This window comes from Ooceraea biroi, chromosome 5 (genome assembly GCF_003672135.1).
Source record: "Ooceraea biroi isolate clonal line C1 chromosome 5, Obir_v5.4, whole genome shotgun sequence".
NCBI classification, from domain to species: Eukaryota; Metazoa; Arthropoda; class Insecta; order Hymenoptera; family Formicidae; genus Ooceraea; species Ooceraea biroi.
In genome coordinates this window covers 11,419,146-11,440,012 of record NC_039510.1, presented here as the reverse complement: position 1 = coordinate 11,440,012, position 20,867 = coordinate 11,419,146, and the positions used below count along the sequence as shown (strand labels likewise).

Here is a 20,867-nt window from a genome sequence, read left to right as displayed (position 1 = left end):
TTACGACATTCCAAATTCCGTGTCACGTGACAGATTCGGCCAATCAGTTCGGGCACCGTCGCTTGAAGCTAATCATCTGTAGAGTCTGAATTTAGTCGCTTATCGAGTAAGGCGGGATATTGCAAATGCTTAAACTTTCATAGTAATATTTATTATTTACAATATCGTTCAGTGTTTTTGTCAATTTTGCGGTGAACATACTCTTGCTTGGTTAATAATAAATAACACGATCACAATCACTATATTCATTTCGAAATAAATATCGTTTTATCGTCGTTCCTTAGAATTTAGTTACATTTCTATATACAAGCATAGTCAAATCGATTGTCTCTGCTACTTTACGCTTCAGATCCCTCGATTCGCGCGACAGCAACTATAGTGTTCACATGTGAAATTACCTAAACGACTGTGCGTCGCTCCGGACTCGCAAAGGGAATATAGTAATAACGCGCGACGGTACGCGCAAAAATCTTGCATCGACAGCACGGTATGTATTTACACATACGTACATGAATTTTTCAACACGCAGATTTAACGAAGAATTATATATTGCGCCAATCCCGAGAGTAACTCCTACATATCAATGGTAAATTAATTGCAATTAATATATCGCATGGTTCTTTCACCGACTCATGTATTGTATCCTTGTTTAATTTCCAGTTTCGCGGCGCTTGGTGAAGTTCCTCGGAATATTTGATCGATAGCTTCGATTGGACATTCGAGACAACGCAACGCACTAATCGCTAAAACGCAAATTACAAGGGTAGACAAAGACAGAGGATTCTGCGTAAAATGTAAAATATTTCGATTAATAATGATCCAGTACTAATGATCCATATAAGAGGCCCAAGCGTATCTCTGAGATATTCTCAAGAAGTATACTATTTTACAGCGATAAAAGGAGTATACATATACGTGTTGCACCGCTTAACGTTATCAGTTTTTTTTTGTAACAAGCCACGCCTATGGAAAACCTGCCCGACCCAGGCAGCGATAAAATCCTATCCTGGTCGCACTGTAATGTCCCAGTGATTTGCTCCGGGTCGGGGAAATTTCACATTGCGCGAGGCATCGAATACGCGTGATCGACGGCACCGTTTGCGTCTCGCCTTGCCTTTTACTATCGTCATAAAATTTACAATGCCGCAACAGTGTGGTCTTAAACTGATCGTTAATGTAATATCAATCACAATGCACATAGAAAAATGTATGTATGTATATACGCGCGTACGTGCAACGTGCTCGCGCAGCACGATTACAAACGCGGGCGCGCCTGCAAACGTACGCAACGATATGTGTGTATCGATAAAACGCGCGATCAATTAAAAGATTTTATCACATCGTAGACTTTTCATCGGAGAACTCACATAAAAAATTCCTTAACGCTACCTTTCGAAGAACTTTCAAATGTATACCGATCGCCCGCGGCGATCTTGTGCTCGCGGCACAATCTTACGCTCAAAAAATGCACGCGCAATCTCGTAACTTTTATCCTAACGATCACTTTCCGTTGCACGCCTTAAAGATAAACGCATTTTCACATAGCCAATACCAATCCGTACACGAGGATCGAGCACTATCGCACGCGGAACATCCGCGACGATGTAAAGTGATTATTAAAATATAAATTTAAAGACAGATATAATATATATATAGATTTATATAGTCACCCCTTGCACTCTAGATAATTAATATCTATTGAATTAATTCGCATATACATCTCTTATGTACAAAAAATGTCACGATCACAAGTCATAAGTATGATATATATAATATATGTATATAATATAATTGACACAATGCAAATACCACGTGTAATATAACCGCTAGATAACTTTCTTACGTTTCTTCAGTGCAACTTAGCTTTATTCCCGCTGCCTTCAGATAAAGAGTGTCTTTGTTACTTTTTTTTTTTTAAATAATAAGAAGAAGTCTAGTCATATTTCTGACATTTTAATCTAGAAATTTCCAATTCCACTTTGAAAATTCATTTCCAATTCGTTCCGAATAAGATCCCCTGGTTATTCTTACGCGATTACATTACGAATTAAACTAGCTCGATGGTCGAAACGGTACTGTGATAAGAAAACGTGATGATGGATGTACCTCCTTGGATTAATCCGTCAATGTAGCCGATTCGTAGCAAATTGTCGACATTGTCGATGGTCGATGACAGCTCTTTGGCACGTTGGCGAGTGGTGAATAATGATGTGGCGAATAACGTCGGCATTTTCGGCGAGTATAAACTTAGATGCTCAGACGCAATTCAATTATTTTCGTCCAACGCAAGATAATGCGAACTTGATATGGCTCGGTTTATATGTGATATCGATATTAAAACTGGCGACAGGTATGACAGCTGTGCATTATTTAGAAGTGAATAGAGCGGAGCGATTTACACGCGCGTGTTATACGTGACTCTCGAGCGGCACCTTGAACACCTTGGACGCGAGATTCGCATCCGGCAGCGATTGCGGCCGTGCGGCGTTGGTCACGTTGAAGACGACGTTGCTGGGCCCACGAAAGCTCACCTCGATCAGAAAGCTCGCATCAGTCATACCCACTCGATTGGTGCTGAGATCGGGCGAGCTGGTTCTGAGTTGACTCTTCTTCGGCCTGTAGTCGCTCTTGATGATCCTCTCGGCCTCGGACTGCAATTTATTATCAAGCCAGTGCACCTTGTCAAAGTCCTTGGTGCCACCGACCGTGTGTCTACGTTTGATCGACCGTTCCGACATGCCATTCTTCCGCTTCAGTTTGGTCGCGCTCTCCTTCCGTACCGATTGCCGCCGCTTGCTGATGTTGCACTCAGTCTTTTCGGTCTTCGTCAGTGACTCGGAACGTTTGAGCTTGCTGCCTGGTGACTCCGATCTGTCGCCGGAGTGTTTATTTAAACTCTCCGAACGCTTGAGCGGTGATAGTCGCTCGGTCGAGTGTTTGTTCAAGCTCTCTGATCTCTTTAACCTCGAGGTGGTATTCTCGGAGGTCCTTTTATTCAAGGACTCCGAGCGTTTCAGGCGGGACCTTACCTCGGAGCTGGTCAAACTCTCAAATTTTTTCAGCTTGTTGGAGTAGCTGGAATCACCGCCCTCGTAATGATGGCCCTTGCCTTTATCCTCCGGTTTCGTATCGATGTCATTGATGTCTGATTTGCCCTCCTGAAGACTCTTCTCGCTCGCCAGTTCGTAACGTTTCGCGTTTCCCGCGTGCAGACAGGCTTCACCCTCGTCCGTATCCTTCTGATCCTCGTCTTTCTCACTTGAATCCGGCCTCTTCTCTGCCACCGTCTTCTCCGTGGTGTGATTTGAGGTACTTTTCGCTTCCAATCTCGACTGCTTGTCGTTATTCGGCGTGACAGTTTCCAAGGCACGCGGCGCGTCATTGGTCACCGTCGAATCGGTGTCTTTTTCAGGGGCGTCCTGTGACAATCGAAATGAAAATAATATTAACAATGATAACGTTAACATTGTTTTGCGAGACTTTGTTTGAAGATACTTTATCGATACTTACATCCTTTAAGCGAGAAAGATGATTCTTGTCGAGTGATTTGTGAAGACTGGGATCGCGATAAGTTTCCGCAGATGGATATTTGAATTTCGGAAAGACGTTTGCTTTTTGCTTCTGCTGCTCTGTAATGTCGTTCTTATTGCTGATTGTAGATTCCGGAGGAGGCTGTGTTTGACTTGATGACTGACTGACGAGAGACCTCCATTTGCGATCGAACGTGGTCGTAAGGCTGGTCAGAAGGTCACTACCTGCAATAGGAGATTCCTTTGCGTTAGTCGTGCGAAATACATCACAAATTCGACACAAAACTCATACGCCAAAAACATTCAAAGCACCGAGTTGTTACTTGGTCATTATTATCGAGCGCAAACAGTACAAATATCTGCGTGGTAACGAATATAATTCGTGACGCAATCGCTAAACATGGTGAATGTCAAAGTGTATGCGCTTCACAGCGTATCGCAGCTGGTGAAATCTTGCGTGAATGCATTCCTGCAAAATAAAACCGCCGCAAAGAAAAACTGCAATAAAAATAAGAAAATAAATCACATTATATAAAGGCAGCATCGAGACACTGTCGATGTCAAGTGAACGCGATTACAAAAGATTAGAAAAAATTAATATGTTTCTATCTTCATTTTTATTAACATCATTATCATCGCTGTCGTCATAACTCTGTAACTGTTGTTGTTACTAAAATTATGTTTCGCCAACTGTATGCATACCGATAATTGCAATAGCAGCGTAATCAGCATCATCAGCGTTTAGTGCTGTAGCATGAAAATAAGACTACATATCCTTGAGTATATTGAGCAAACGAGATAAGAAATACATGTATGCATCTTTATATCGCGGGAATAATGCAACTCTTGCAAAAACGTCGCCTGAAGGAAAAGATAAAAATAAAACGCATTAAAAGCTTTCCAGAGCAATATCTACGAGTAGTATTGCTAAAAAATGGAAAGCTGAAAAGTACATTTTTTTAAATATACACAAAAAACCGTATATTCGTTATTAAATACATAAACAAAATCCGGTACAAATAACTGGTTCATTGTTCGTTTTTTTAAATAATACTATTTTTCTCGTGAAAATATTTTTTACCTATAGAATTCATAGAATATCGTGTTACAGCAATCTCGTAATTAGTACGTAACTGTGTTACTGATTTCATTCACTCATAGCCATACGCTCAAACATTTGAGCAGAAATTCGCGAAAAAGAATAAAAGACGATATCATTCACTTCTGCCGACGGAAAAAGGCAATTTGTGATGGAACAAAAAAAAACCAAAATGCAGTCTCCAGTGTTATTTGCGTTGCGTGAAAGCCATTAAAATTCGTCTACATTCTCTTCAGTATACATTCAGTATACTACAGTATACATGGATATTAACGGCGTTTATTCGCCGGCCACGGCGTTGGTAATAGCGACGAGGAATGACGCGCGAGCGGAATAAACGCGCACGGGATGTGAACGGAAATGGACGGCACGGACGTAACGGAAGTAATAGTTAGTTGAAGGGAAGTAGCAAACAACGATGTGTGGACGCGTGCTTGACTAGTGTGTGAGACGTATGGAAACTGAAAAGGTGTAATAAAGCCATTCGGGTGAGCCAGCTGTCAGCTCGTCGGGCATCGCATCTCGGATGCTGGATGTGACGGTTCACAGACTCTGGTCTGGCAGCGCGGACCTGGGAATTTACCTCGGAGGAATCGGTTTAAAGTCTTGGCGGCGGTGAGCCCGGCGGTGGGCTCGTTGTTCGCTGTTGATGATGATGATGATGATGTTCGTGCGTCTCCTGGGTGGTACGGCGATGATGCGGAAGCTGCTGCAGACGCGACAGCAGCTGCCAGCGCAGGCTCGACGACGGCTGTTGATGCTGTTGCTGTTGAGGACACGTGCATGGACATTGGCATTGGGACTGCTGCGACTGGCACTGGCACTGATATTGGCGACTGGGCCGGTGTCTTCGGGGTGGTGCTACCGGGACCTGCGGTACCGTATAGGTGGGACGATATGTACCACCAAAAACCCGGGCTTGCTGTGTGCCTATACGTGGTGTTCAACCATTCGTTCGTCATTCGCATCGTTCATAATTCGTTGCGGCCGGCGCGGCAGAGCAAACTCTCGTCTCTTCCTCTCGTCTTCCTCCTTTGCGTCTGAACCCACTGTATGTTTCTACGGTTCTCTAGGCGAGCTGTATTCTAGCCGAGATGCATTCTCTCGAACTGAGTTTAACGCCGATTCATTGACGCGCGATCCAATGCTCAACGGAAATAAATATGCACGCGCGATACAGTAAGATGAAAGTAAACTGTACGTAACGAAAAGCTACGAAATAGAAAGAAAATAAAGCAGATTGAGAGCGGGAAGAATTGAGTTCAAGATTAACGTCGTCTCTCACTCGCGATTGAGTACTGACAGATCGATACCTCGTCCCTTTGCAGCCCGAGGAACTCGGAAGAAATAACATCTTACGAGCCAACTCTACTCGCATTCTTTTTGGGCGTGTCTGATCGCAAAGTCGTAGACTGAGGCGAGCAGACAATCAAGTTCATAATTAAGAGCATAATTTATTGGCAGAGGCAATCGTTAACGATAGAATAGGCAGGCAGATGAGCAGTCAAATGAGCGATCCGGGAATGCACATATGTATGACAGAAAGGTGCGAAACTAGATTACTTTCCACTAACAATAAGAGCGCTCGCCCCATCGAAACATGGCTTATGATGGTGACGATGATGATGAAAAGAAAAATGCTTTCGGACTTATTATTAAAAAATTGCTTGTAACTTATGACGAGACGTGATTCTTCTAAAATAACTAATGACTCTTTATAAGGCAAACAATGATCGAAGAATTATTCGAAGCTTGCGACAGATTGTCAAAGAACGTGCATGCGATGAAAAATTATATATCTGATAAAATATGCACATTTATGTGAGCAGATCACTGAAGATCACAGAAGCAGCCAGTCGTGTGAAATAAATCTGCGTTTCTTAACGCTGAAAGCCGGAGAGTGGCATGCAGCACATGACAACAACGTATAAATAGAGGATCGGCCAAAAGTCGCGTCGTACAACCCTGAAAACTCTTCTTTTTTTTTATTCCAGTGTTCTTTCTTTGTGGCCGACCCTCCGTGTGCTTGATCGCGAAATACGAGATCGAATTTTCTAAAATTAAATTTGCTTTCGTTGCAAGAAGCCTCGTGTGTGTCGTAAACGTGTCTGCAGATACTAGAGAATATGCGAAATAAATTGCTACGTTCCGAACTGTGTTCGCGCAATGATGATGGCGAACGCAATTAGATCGTAAGAAAATCGAAAGAATTCCGTACTGTAATGATGATGATGATGATGATGATGACTCTTTTTAACATACATTTTGTAATGATATAATATGAATAATCCAAAAGATCGCTTATGTATGAAGCAAGTAAGAAGAGAAATGTACCTAGAAAGCTTTTTGTTAATAGTGAGTATCTTCTGTGTCCACTGCAGAAAACAAGATCCTGCTACACTCACCGATCGTCAGAAGCGATATTACACAGAGAAAAGATACAAAAGAGAATATAAATAGGCAGATATATAATACGAAATAGTACGAGTTTTTCTTTTTGTTTCTAATAATACACGTGGACTTGTGAAATTGTTGAATTAAATATATCCGCGTAAGAACGGAAAGAGACAAGCAAGATAGAGTACACTTGTTCACGTACATTTAATACGTTACTATATCGAAAGACACATTTTAGTCTCGCTTAACGTCTTTAAGAATCGGTGTACGGATACACACGGGATGCTGGAAAAATGGCGATACCACTGAATTATCTTTATAGCCGTGTATCGCTATTTTTCATGCAGTTTGCACAAACCTATCTCCAACTATATAACGTACAATGCACAACATGTACATGTGAATCTTGATCTCTTGAACTCGGATTATCAGCATCGTTTTATGCCTTATTAAGTTTAACGACGCGTGTTGTTTCTTAATTATTAAGATATCTCTATCGAATATAACGAGAACAAGGAGAGAATTCTGTTCGCATGTTGCACACTGCTTTACAGATGCACTTTCACGTATTGATTTATCGCACATTATCGATATGTGACCGGACAACACAGAGAAATCGATTGCTGGCACCAAGTGCATATCACGATATCACGTAGAAATCATGTAGAAAGCAAAAGGTACTAACCATCATCAGAGACATCGCCGGGTACGCCCCGCTGTTGTTGCGACGGTGACGGAGAGGACTGTGAAAAATTATGGACCTCGTGCAAGGAATCCAAACTACCGTATCGAACTGGCGGCAAGCAAATCGATTCTATCGACGGCTGTAACAGATACGGATAATCGATCGATCAAGGAAAAGCATATCCTTTTCAAATATATTTTCAGATAAATTAATAATAAATTTTAATCAGCTTACATCCTTGTCCGTCTTGAATTTCTTGATGATGCCGTTATTCATCTTCTCTCCTAGTATGCTGGTCAGCTGACTGGTGGCTTGCGCCTTTTGGTGCATCGTGGGTTGTTGTTGTACGGCTATCGATAACGGTGGTCTCGCGGTTGATCGCGACCTGCTGTGCCTTTCGGGCAAGTCCATCAGCGATGTGTCATTGGCAAGTCTCTCGTTCAGTCCTGATAGGCGTTCCGATAGAAGAGTCGACGACACCGTCGTGTCGACTATGCTGTCGAGCAGATCGTCGTTCTCCATCTCGCGTTTCGCCAATTGCCATTCTATCTCGATCCTTCGTCTCTCCTCCTCCCTCTTCTCAGCCTCGAGTCTCTGCCGATGCTGATCCCTCTGCAGCATTGCTTTCGTCTCTTCCTCGAACCGTCGCACTCTCTCCTGCGTAGTCGCGCTCAAGCCAGTGTACGTCAGAATCGCTACCTCATCGTTGCTTTGCTTGGTCTGGTTCGACGCGCTCGACACCGTGGAGCCCGTTTCTGCCGAACTCAGATTAGCCTCGCTCGACAACCTCGGAGGCTCTACAGTTGACGGCGCGGACAACGCGTGCATCACCTGGCTCGCATACTTTGCTCGATTCGACGCAGATCCATTAGAGGTGTTAGTGTCCAGCGACAACGAGCGCGGTTCGGCACGATCTGAGTGATTCGACTGAGTTTTGCTCTCGTGCATCTGCACAATTTCGCTGACGGAACACTGTCGCTCGTTCAAGGCCATGCTTTGCCGAATCACCGGCAAACTCTCCGAATCTTGCTTCGATTTGACCTGAATTATGAAATATTGGATTATATATTTACGCAAAGATGGAAAATGATGAATTAATGGAGAATATAATGCAGGGAATTGATACTGACCTTGTCGTTGTCATGTTCACTGTTATCGATTTCGTCCTGATTCTTTCGTCTTCTTTGTATCTTTTTATTAGCTGCGGATATTATCGAAGATACAATATCCCTGGCGGATGCCATATCGCGCATACCTGTTTTATCAATAAAGAAAGCGAAATAAAATAAATACATTGCTGCGAGTATCAAAGCGAATGAGTAGAAATAGCAATAAGCTTAAAAACTACCTTTTAGTATGCTGATAGTTTATTATAAAATAAAAGTGAACGAGATAAAGCTCACGCTTGTGTCATAAAAAGCAAATAATGATGGAAAACCCGAAAAATAATTAAACTATGTAAAGTACCTTCGACTTTTTGGATGTTGTTTAACAGAAGACTGTGATTGGATGTTGGCTCAACTTCACAGCTATCAATTGGAAGGCTCAAATTGACACTCAATCTGCTCAAATCGTCTAAATCGTCTTCCGAGAAGAACCAATCGACCTGTCCGAAACACGTTGATAAAAACTTGTTAAAAACATAAATCGAAGGAAATATTTGTCTTATCTCGACTATGAAACGTACATTATTTAACAGACTCTCGACTATTCTACATTGATGCGACATGTCGGTGACCATGGTCATCATATTGTCTCTTGAACCGCTTGCCCGCACCAGCGTTGGCCCGAAAACGATGGCTAAATTCTTCGCCTCCATCTTGTTGATCTCGCTGTGTTCCACTATCTTTTTTAGATGTTGCATCAAATACTTGAGCGTCTCGAAGTGATGCTCCGGTAAATCACGCAATAATTTCCGTATCGTGGTCATCCTTCGTTGTGGGTCCTCTATCTTGTCGGCGTCAATAAACATGGGATATAGCTCCGCCGTGAGCAGGGAGTCGGGAAGTTGGCGGAAGAACGACTTCAACAAGGACGATATCACGTTAACGTCGCTCCATCTCGGATCCTGGAAGGAAAGTCAATCTCGATTAAAAGATATTCAAGCAATACATATGTATATCAGAGAAACTTAATTTTATCAAATAAAAAATAAGAGTACCTGCAGATTTATGTTCTCGAATCCCCTGTTGACGCTGTCCGTGAGCTGTGCGATCGCGGCGGTGTTCCCGGGTACCCGGTAAATCCCGACGACTTCGAGACCCCGCGCCTCGACGATGCTCGTGCACATCTCAACGATCAGCGGCACACACTCGGAGAACGAGGATGGTGGACAGAGCTCAAGCGGCACTTTGAAGGTCGCCCCTTCGGGCGGCAGTTGCGCCGTGGGCGAGGAAGGCGCGCCGCCAGCCTGACCGATCCTTCTGAACTGTTTCGCCACTCGTCCTTTCCAAGTCTTCGACTTGGGCGACGGTAGGGGCTCCACTACTTGACTTGGCTTACGGGTCTTGTTCACCGGCGATTGTCCCGTGGGCGATCGATTTCTAAACGATGTTAGTTTCTTGATGCCCTTGTGGCTCGGCAGCGGGCTTAATCTTTGGTTATTACTCGGAAGAACACCGCTATTCGGAGTCGTTGAGCCCGTTGGAGTTTGCGGCACGGCCTGCTGCTTTGACGTACATGACACGGCATCCTATAAATAAATGCATTTTTTTTGTTAAGAAATATGTATGGAAAAAGGATTTGTGTGTGAATAAAAATCATATAAAAAATGGAATGGCAGCTATTTTGAATAGCAATTTTATTTCGCAAGAAGTATTCTATAATTAACTCACCGATGATCTTTCTGCGGCGGCGTGAGAATGAAGTGACCTTAACCATAGGGCCATAGAAGCCGCATCCTCCGTTTGTAAGAGCACTTCCGCCGTAGGATTTGCCACTCGCAACACGTGTTTCCGCTTTGTGTAGTCCTCGGCGACATCGACCACGGAACACCTGACGTCAACGCTTTGTCCTACATTTGCTTCGTTCTCGATGCTTAACGAGGGACTCTATAAAATAAAAATAAATATTGTATTAATGCTTTTAATATATTTTATATGGTAAACGCTAATCAATATATACAAAATTGAGTATTAATTAAATTAAATAAGTAAAAAACTTTTTAAACAAAATTAAGATATATGTAATTGGATATGTAATGTAGATCAAGTTCTTAACAAAATGAATGAAAAAGCATTGAATTTTCAGGCATACAATAAAATTAATTATTGATAAATAAATAATTTAATAAATTTAAATTAAATTATTATCATCATGTATATTTACTTGACTATGACGATCCTTGTAAAAATATATTATAGGACCACGAAGGACAGCCCATACTTGCTTCCAGGAACGATCGGTAGATCGCTAAAATCATTAAATATGACTAAAAACTTAATTCAATGCGCATTAGTGCATCTGAATTCATTATTAGACTCTATATTTCACCTTGCCGTCGAGCACTGTAAATTTAACATGAAGGGTTCCCTCCCGTTCCACTGGTTCGATATCTTTCACGGTTCCATCGCAGCTGTTTGATGTATTATGCGTCACAGCGATGCTATTGCTGAAAAAAGTAAGACTATTGGAATTTGTCAATCGCAAATATATTAAGATCTCTCAAGAGAGTAGTATAGAATAAAATAATAGCAATATATCATCTTCAGTGAAGTCGTAGATAGCGAAGAGAAAAATCATTGCTATAATGCTATATTTACAGCTGTATATTTCTATATTCTGGCAATTCGTTCCTAAATTGAAAACGACATTGAAAACAGCGGTTACATCGATCTTGAATTTATTAGTATCATTCCGTTAGTAACAATCAGCTGAATATTCGAAAGGACTGTAACATATCTATCTATATTGTCTAGCATAACACAGACGACAGCAACATGATTTTAATCGGAGCCACGAATATTAGAACAGGGATGTGTCACATTTTATGTGTCCTCGACATCATGGACATACGTCCCTTATCACAGCAGGAATAATAGGGAAGGATATCTTATCTAATGCTACTAGCGAACAATTAACGCGTACAGATTGCAAGAGCATTTTCATTATAGAGTTATCTTAGATCTCACATTTATATTTACAGGTTTTTCTAATTTGTTATAGTCTTTATTAAATTTTCGTTTGCATTATTTACATTTCTACTCGTTAATTTTATCTGTTTTAGATTGAGTTTTAATTTATCTTTTATAAAAGCAACACTTTTTATTAGTGCGGATTCTTGTAGCAACATTTTCATAGTTTTTGCAGTCAACCCAATCTTCTTTTTTCATTTAAATTTGTAAGTCAGCGATCGGAAGTTTTGTTTCTTCGTTTGATTTATATATATATTTGATATTCAAATAAATAATTTAATTTATTAAGTGCTTTCTTATTCGATATTGTGTAATCTTTTTTATATAGCATTTGATTTACTTAATTAATTCTTGTATTGTATGGAAAATTTGTCTGTGCGGACGATAACATTTTCTTTCCGCGAAATATATGTCATAAAAATACGATGAAGTGTACATCGTAAGAAAATCATTAGAGAATGATACACGAAATGCGTAATATGCTCCTAACGTCATTACAACGCGATTATTATTCGCCGTTGTTTATAGGCAAGTGAACAGCGCAAACGTAAACACAGATATGAAGAGAGCGGATCGAGAGAGCGGATGTACATTAGCTTGGAGGAAGAAACGCGGAGCACAGATAATGCAACTTTTCCCGTGCTTTTTCAAAAGGAACTTTCCGCCCTCACCGATGATGAGAATTTCGATGTAAGGACGCGGCCTGTGTCATGTCCTCGAAGATGCGTCGCAGAGGCGTTATGTCGCTCGGAAATAGCGGTGGTCGCCATCGTCTATGCGCACTGGAAACATGGACACGAACAGCTGCAGCTTTGAAGTATACTTACAGTAAACGACCTTTGAGCGAATAATGTAATTGCCATGTTGCTCATTATTTCATCTTGCGTGAGCACGTGTATAAGGAGTACGAGGCGAGAGGTGTAAAAGTGGGATGTCGTCTCGACATAATCTCTTTGAGAATGCGTCCGAGAAAAAACGGTAATCCCGTGGCTCGCAAATGCTTTAACGTCACTGTGGCATCAGAAGACTTTGAAACGTGTATCGACAAATCATTTACCTTCTGTGAATGTGAACAGGTTCAGAATCGCTGAGCTCCAGATCGCTATCAACGTGCATTCGCTCGCCCCATGTCGCCTTTAGATACGAAACTCGCCTGGTGGCTCGGTCCTCATCACCTGTTAAATAATTACATCAAATTATTATCAAATTGAAAGAATATTGAAAATTGTTGAGGCACCGGAATTTTAATATATTACAGTAACATATTGCAGTAACAGTAGTATAATTAGAAAACTATTTTAACATTCATGTAAATGTTAAAACTCGTGTGGAGAGGTATCGTTATTTTATTAAAAAAGGATTCTAGTACGAGCGCGTGCTTCTAATTTCGATAAAAAGTATCCCCGTCATAGCCGATACTTGCGCCGTAATAACTGCACGTAATGTTAAAAATATCCTCACGTTTATACGTGTATATAATACTCACTGATCTGTGCATTCTTCTGTCGCCTAAGCACGACAGCATTATTGGTCGAGCCGTTGGGCGAGGAACCATTGACTGGCGCTGAAAGAGAAATCAATGGGATGATTATTAACGCTTTACGGTCGACCTTTATGTAAACCGATGAGCCAGAAACGACGTATATCTGTAGATAGGCACGTAACGGCGAAATGGACTAACCAACTTGCAGTTTCGTCGATTACGAATAATTATCCTACTTACGAGAGACGTTGCTGTTGTCCTCGGAGCTGCTATGCTTCTCCGCGAAGTCCTCTTCCGAAGTCTGCCACGTATGCCTGGCGCTACTGCGTGATGCTGGACCGTTCGTAGCTTCCCAGGATTCGGCACTGTTACTGCGCGCTCTCAAACGTACTGATTCTGTCTCCATGGTAGGCATATCTGCTCGATCACATATTGGGACTGTTATTCCCGTTACAACAATTGTCGTGCCACATTTTACTCAAGCATCTATCGCGCTTTGTTAATAATTAACGAAAAGAGCAGGCGTGCTGTTGTCGCCATATAAAAGCGTCCATGAATATGCTGCTGCTATTTTGAATTGCTGACGTGTCATAAAAAGCTCGCCAACAAAAACATCGAGTGCAAGGGGGCAGTTAACATCCCCTTTGTGCATAACTTCGACAAATTCCGATACGTCGTAATTTTACGTCGGTTACTTTTGCGCGGAGGCAAACTTGAAATCGTGTCTTTTTTTAGACTACATGTGATTTACGATGAATTATTAAGATTAATTATAGATTTATTCAACTTATTTAAAGCGGAAGTTGTACTTCAGTTAGAAAACATGAGAAAAGTGAGTAAATGAGAAATGTGTATTAATTAGCTTACAACTATAGTCTAACGTCTCGCGTTCGCGTTCACATAGAATGCAAACGAATCGACGACACACGACGACACAAAGAACGACAATACACAGACACAGCTCGGTACAGTCTGTTGATTTTATCTACCTTTACTTTCTTTATAGTCGATCGGCGGCGCGCAATGGATATACTTGCTGCCTATAGGAATTATTCTGTTGCCTGTCAATACTGCACCTAAACGACGATACCTTGTTTACTGAGCATTAATCTAGGAACACTCATTTTCTTTGATTGATTTCTAATTAATTTCTAACGACGAAAGTCATAGCAATTATAAGTATTAAAGCATCGATCGGGAAGTGAAAGGAAAATTGCGCTGTTTTTTGTTTGCACTTACCAGTCTCGAGAGACTTGGTTTCTCTAGCCGGTATTCTCCTCGGTTCCTGACTCTCGGCTTTCGACTCGAACTCCCGTTTTCGCACAGCCACGTTCGGTACACTCCTCTTGTTCGACAGTCTGGACAACTCGCTCTTGTAGAGATTCGTCCGATCACCAGCAGGTTCATCCTCGTCGCTCAGCAAACGACCAGATTCGAACTGTTTGGCGCGTCTCGAGACGATCTGCAAGCCTTGCGGCGGCACCGGAAACTTCATGTCGCCGGCTTTCTTATCCGGACCTGGCGAAGACGGCAGCGACGAAGAGCCGTTCCGTGTTTCCTGCGTCTGCTGCTGATTCGTGCTGATGTTCTCGTGTATCCTCGACAGGGTGCTGACGAAACTGCTCTTACTCGCGCTACGGTATTGTTCTTTCGCAAGCTCGTTGTCGTAGACGAGTGGCGAATACGAGTGATCTCCAGAGACGGACTGATTGTCTCCGAGTTGTTGATCGTTGCGCGACTTGGCATACTCGGAATTGGAATCCACGTCTTTTATCCTCTGCACGCTTTGATTCGACGGCTTGTTCAGTAGACTCGCGGCAGGCTTAGCAGGGACATTCCTCTCCTGAGAGGATCTCCTTGTGGGAGACTGCTGCCTTTGCTGATGCTCGTTTTGGCCAGGCGGCCAGACCGGTCTTTGCAGTTTCTGAGGTCTCGCGTAGAACTCTCGCTGGATCACGGCGGCCTGGTTAAAACTTGACAACGTCGACGGCTCGATGGACCAGCCGATAGGATGACTCGGCCGACGCAGGAACTCCGCTTTCTGCTCGAAGCTCTTGCGCAGTCTGTTCATGATGACGGAATCGTCGGAGCACTCATTGCCGGTCAGGGTCGAGTTGGAGTCGTAGGGGGATACGCTGTCTTTGCTGGCGGCGGGCGATGAATCCCGGTGCGACTCGATGCTCAGTCTGCTGGAGTCGTTTGATCTCAGTGCGTCGATGCTGCCGTAGCTCGTTGACTCGGAATCATTGGTAGTGCCGCTGCCTTCACTGGCGCGTCGTGTCACCATTCTCTTGATCGGCCGGTAGATCGGTACCTGCGGTTCTGCCTGCGACACTGGGTAACGCAGCAGAGACGGCTGGTAGTAATGATGCTGCGGATGATGATCGTTGACGCGCACGTGCTCGTAGATCGGATCGTTGATTCTGTCGTAAATCTGCTCGTTGCTGGGCCGCGAGTATACTGATTCGGGACGTGTCCTGTCATACAGATCGTACCGTGAGTCCTGGGACGAGCGGCCGCTATAGATCTGCGAGCTCGTCGCACTGCTCGGCTGCACATCCTCGTGCAATAATGGCAGCTTTCTTCCCGAAATCCTGGGATCATCCGAAGAATCGTACAGGGCACTCGCTTCCGTTACGCCTCTTCGTTGCTGCTGCAATGCTGCAATCTGAGATTCCGTAAGCGGTTGCGCGATTTGTGCGCGACAGTGCGGCGAGTCCGCTGACATCGCCGACGGAGCCATCCTGCTGTCCGCATACGCGGTCTGCTGGCTCCTACAGATCGCCTCGTCGTGATGATTGGGACTCTCGGACGACGGCAGAGAACAGACCCAGGACTGCCGTGTTCTCGGTGACGGGCCTGGGATCATGCTGCTGATCGACCTGCGTTGCTTCTGTGACAGTCTTTCCGGGGAACGCAACCGCGGTCGTTGATTCGTCTCAGGATTGTACGCCGTTTCGCCAAAGTACTAAGAGATTCAGATAAATATATCTCATTCATATTATAATTTTCACGTTACAGGCACAGTGCCATTAAATACGTGTGGCGTGCGGCTAGGCGAGTGAACTTTTGGATGCAAATATCTTACGAGAATTCTACGTACCCTTTGCAAAATGTCGTCCTCTTTGGAGACTACGAGGAGGCGCAGCCACGGTCCCGCTTGATGAATGCGTTGCACCACACTGGAGTACTGCTCGCCCCGGGTGGGCGTTCCGTCGACGGAGACGACGCGGTCGCCGGTGCGCAATCCCGCCTCGGCCGCCGGTGAATTCGCACGTACCTGCTTCACGAAGATCGTGTCCATAGGCTCATCGATCTTCGTCCGCTCGTGTCCCGGCAGCATCTGCAACAATCGCGAAAGATTCCGTTTTATTTCCGTTCCCCTTCATCCAGCTTCGGACAACCTGCCTCGTGCACCGTGCACTTGCCGGCTTGAGATACTCACACAACAGGACTCGGGCGGATAGACGATGAAATGCCGCAGCGTGAATCCATAGCCATTCTCACCGCGCCTGAGCAGGAGAGTTCGAGGACCGCGAGGCGGGGAATTCTCCTTTTGCACAGACCTGGAGGATACCTGAACCGAGCCACTTGGACTGGATCCCGAACCTGGTCCCGGGGCTGGGGGCGGCGGGGACGAGTGTCTTACCTACATACGATCAATTGATTAGTAACGGAAGCTCTTCTGTAATAATCGCTACATATAATGTCTAGCTGTTTCGCTCGCGATCCATTTACGCTTTCTCTGCTTGTTACCCTCGGATCATACTTGGCAGATCGCGATTTGATATCGTTATCTGTCCCACCAAGTTCTTGATCATTTGACGTTCATGATAAGCACACTTGAGCGAAGCGGGCAGATCGCAAAAATATACATACGCCTTACGTTTTCGCGAGACTCTAACACACGCGTGCAAGCCTGTTAATGGCTACCAGCATCAAACAGCTAACAAACATCGCACAGTCGTCAAATATTGAAGGCCGGATTAGGCTCGAATTACCGAAATAGAATTCTGAATTCACACACGGACTGTGTATTTGCGGAACATCGATCAAGTTCCCTTTTTCCTCTCTCTCCCTCTCTTTCCCTACATCTCAGTCTCACTCTCGCGATATGTACCGTCTGGGTAGGCCGGCTAATACTAGAAAAGTCGGTGCAGCGCGAAAACGCGGCAGACGGACTCGTGGATATCCGCCAAGAATTATTCCAAGCCGACCCCGAAGTGGAGGCGGCCGAGCTGGAGAGATGTTGAGCGTTCTCGCTCACTCGCGGAGCGAGTTGAGTAAAGTTTGGCGGACCGCCAGGGGAGTACGCGGCTCGAGTTCGCTGAAATGCGCACCTAAAATCGAGACGAACGAGGAATTCGCGTTGCCCGAGGTAAAAACGTGCGCAAGACGTTGCGGAAGTGAGAGGAGGTAGGAAGGCACGAAGAATTTTTATGACCGTTGGACAAAATCGAGCTTAAGATTCTAAAAGCGGACCCACGGAGCTTCGCGTGAAGGGCTCACCCGAGATTCCGCTCCGCAAACGCGTCTTGGGATTTTTCATCTCGCACATAAGGTAACAATAATTTGAGGAGAGATGTACTCCGATATGCAATATTTATTTGCATTACGGAAAGCAGACAGAGTGAAACTAAGGGTTGGACCACAGAGCCCGCAGCGAGATAAGACCGATCAGCGTACTTCGCGGTTTTCCGCGTTATCTAATCCGGTACACGGGATACACGTTTTGCGCGTGCATAATCATGCAGGTTCATTGAGCGTACCCTTTGGCAACTTCAATCGGCAACGTCTTCATTCATTCAACCGGTCCGTTCGATAGCCGAGAAACAAGCTGAAAAAGAGCGGCAGAGCGCGGACCAATAGAGAGAATCGACAATATCGGGATTTGTCACGCGAGGCGGCTGCATCCCCCGGTATTGTTCCGTGCCGCGCGCAGTTTTCCGGCATTTCGTGGGCGAGCGAAGTCGGTCGATCGGATGTATCCTGTACGTATGGAAAACAGTTCGTACAGCCGAGCGAATCGGCGACGATGTAGGTCAGAAGAGAATAGGCGTTGTCAACGGTAAGTGGGTCACCAAACCGAGCGGTGCGGAGCCCGGTCAATAATTACACGGACACGTACGCGCGACGTCTCGACACGTCTTCGGACACGCGTGTCTCGCAACAACGTTGCTGCGTACTGCAAATCGACACCCGTTGAATGGTATTATGGTTGTACGGTACACGCGGTCTACGTGGTCAACGTCATGCCTTGCTCCTGGGGACAGCAAGAGCGACGAGGGTGCTGGAGAGGTAATCGCGTGTACGCGCGCTGAAACCGTCCACGAGAAGAGGGAACACCGTGCAAGGTCGCGAATACATTAACGAGCTCATTTCCTCACCCTCGAGTCGCAACGTTACGCTCTACAGCCTCGCGCCGTTGATTTAAAACATGCCACGGTGTTCACGATTATGATACTCCAGGAGAAACGCTGCCGTAGTTTAGAGAGTCTCTCATCGAATGTGCAGCTGCGGTGTCGTGTCAACCGGACGTCATGTCACCCGTAGCTTCTATACTTCCTGCTTCTACGGAGCTTTATAAAGGCGCTGATGAAGTTCGCCTGAAGAGTCCCTTCTCAATTCTGTCAGCCTTGCCTAAAGTTTTAATCAATTGTCAGCCGATCGCACAAACCGGTTCGCGCCAACGCTCGCACGGGGTCCCGATGTGGAGTTATTCTCCCCGCTGACCGCGACGCTCGCCATTTCCGCCTTCATCGACGAGGACGCGGTGCGCAGTTCCGACATCGATAACGTCAAGTTCCGGCGAGCGTTATGGCTCATGTTCGCCATTCGGCAGAGATATTGTCATGAGTCACTCGCGAAAGTCGCATTTATTTATTTCAATGAGTGCTATTTAATGTTAAGCTCAGTTAATTACGTACTCATTGAAAATCAGTCGACGCACGGCGATATCGCATTTGACATTTCCGTTAAGAGAAAGTTAACAATTGTCAAAGGCGACAACGACTCTATTGCGCTGTGGAATAAAATCCGCGCAACTGATTGCAGTATAGAGAAAAAAATAGGCGGGAATTATATAAAATAATCGTATATATACTGGCGTGATAAATATACGCGAAGCGTGAACGAAATCGAACATTGAATAATATTGAAGGAACGCATGTAACAAGGAGGAACAGTACATGCAACTGGATGATACGCCTCGCTTTCTTGATTCGTGCGGATTTTATGGCCTCTCTGCGACGTATCGCACGTATCACGCCTCGGCACAATACGCGACATAATAGGTATTCCCCTTCCGTTCGTGCCACGCGACGACTATTCTCGCTTTACGCCAATCGTCGCGCATCATTTGCGAACGTTTTCCTCATACCAATGCTAATACCATTCAATATGTCTCCCTGTGCACGGATAGCTTATATAATTTCGCTTTACGGCGGATCTTACGTAAGGAGCGACTGCGATCGACGACCGATAGTCTGTTCCCAACTTTTCTAACGCTGAAAATACCCGCGACAAGCCCCACCGGACTTTCATCATTCAAACATTTATACGATGATTTACTCCTGCCAGACAGAGCGTTAATCCGACTATGTAACTGTAGAAGTGAGTTTAACGCGGATATAATGAGAAAAATCAATATCTTCTATCTCGCTCGTGACCATCCTGTCTCGAGTTGAAACCGTTTCCGTGTTGTGTCAATTATTCACTTTCCTAAAGGAAACAAAACCGATTGATTATTCAGAATTTAAATGCAAGCGTCTGAATGTCTTATTACTGAAAAATTAAAATTATCGAAATCGGAACGATTAAAAAATAAAAAAATGATTGTAACTTGAAAACAAAATCAGAATAATTTATGCGTGCTTTTTTACCATTTTCGTGTGCCGAATTAATTTTTTACTGTATTCTTTTTGCTATCAACATTAAATAGCGATTAATAATGCATACTATTGTACATGCACATATATGCATACTATCACAATTACTTATCCAGCTCGCAATGTTTATATAAAGCGATAACCGTCGATTTAAAAATAAAAAAAAAGAAATCTCGAGCGTCCTGGATCGCTCAAGCGCGCCACCGCTTCCTTTTCGTCGTCGTGGACGTGCTTCGAATCGAGGCGAGCACGAGCCTTAAACGCGTCGCGTTTTAAAAAGCGGAATGCTTCCATCGTGATGTGACCTCGGCGTAGCGTGTCGCTGAAAGAAAATGAAAAAGAGGACTACCGAGAGCGGAGCGAGCCAAGGCTCTCCCGCAAGACGGATGAATGAAAAGCAGCAGAAGGGCGGGAAAGGATTTCACGCCAGAAATTGAGCCTCTCACGTTTACTCGCGATAGATTCATTTTGCTGCACGGTGTAAAACGTCAGTCCCAACAAAGAACGATCAAAATAATTTGTCCGTTTATACGCACGCAAGTAACGCGATACACGGTCCTTAATGATTCTCCAGAGTGATCGAACAAGTACATTCGTCTCCTTAACTGATTGTCATTTCGCAAGTGTGTTCTACCAATGTCACGGTATTCATA

At 44.3% G+C, this 20,867-nt stretch overlaps 1 protein-coding gene across 10 annotated transcripts in view; it reads right to left on the bottom strand.

Moving 5' to 3' along the window:
- Positions 1-139: 139 nt before the first annotated feature.
- LOC105281131 (rho GTPase-activating protein 23) overlaps positions 140-20,867 on the bottom strand; it is a 28,222-nt gene continuing 7,494 nt past the window's right edge. For 4 of the 10 annotated variants that reach the window (XM_011342147.3, XM_011342148.3, XM_026969799.1 and 1 more), the window contains exons 3-23: positions 16,773-16,976; positions 16,431-16,670; positions 14,567-16,295; positions 14,317-14,403; positions 13,568-13,744; positions 13,331-13,408; positions 12,902-13,019; positions 12,516-12,626; positions 11,204-11,321; positions 11,039-11,122; positions 10,546-10,761; positions 9,873-10,403; positions 9,399-9,779; positions 9,179-9,317; positions 8,842-8,966; positions 7,946-8,752; positions 7,712-7,850; positions 6,964-7,024; positions 5,213-5,559; positions 3,511-3,755; positions 140-3,419 (exon numbers count right to left, since the gene is read on the bottom strand). In XM_011342147.3, coding sequence (XP_011340449.1) covers positions 2,409-3,419; positions 3,511-3,755; positions 5,213-5,559; positions 6,964-7,024; positions 7,712-7,850; positions 7,946-8,752; positions 8,842-8,966; positions 9,179-9,317; positions 9,399-9,779; positions 9,873-10,403; positions 10,546-10,761; positions 11,039-11,122; positions 11,204-11,321; positions 12,516-12,626; positions 12,902-13,019; positions 13,331-13,408; positions 13,568-13,744; positions 14,317-14,403; positions 14,567-16,295; positions 16,431-16,670; positions 16,773-16,976 — 6,948 coding nt within the window. In that variant the 3' untranslated portion in view covers positions 140-2,408. Of the gene's footprint in view, positions 3,420-3,510; positions 3,756-5,212; positions 5,560-6,963; positions 7,025-7,711; positions 7,851-7,945; positions 8,753-8,841; positions 8,967-9,178; positions 9,318-9,398; positions 9,780-9,872; positions 10,404-10,545; positions 10,762-11,038; positions 11,123-11,203; positions 11,322-12,515; positions 12,627-12,901; positions 13,020-13,330; positions 13,409-13,567; positions 13,745-14,316; positions 14,404-14,566; positions 16,296-16,430; positions 16,671-16,772; positions 16,977-20,867 lie in introns of those variants that run through there. The other 6 variants (XM_011342150.3, XM_011342149.3, XM_011342151.3 and 3 more) reach the window with 6 other exon arrangements.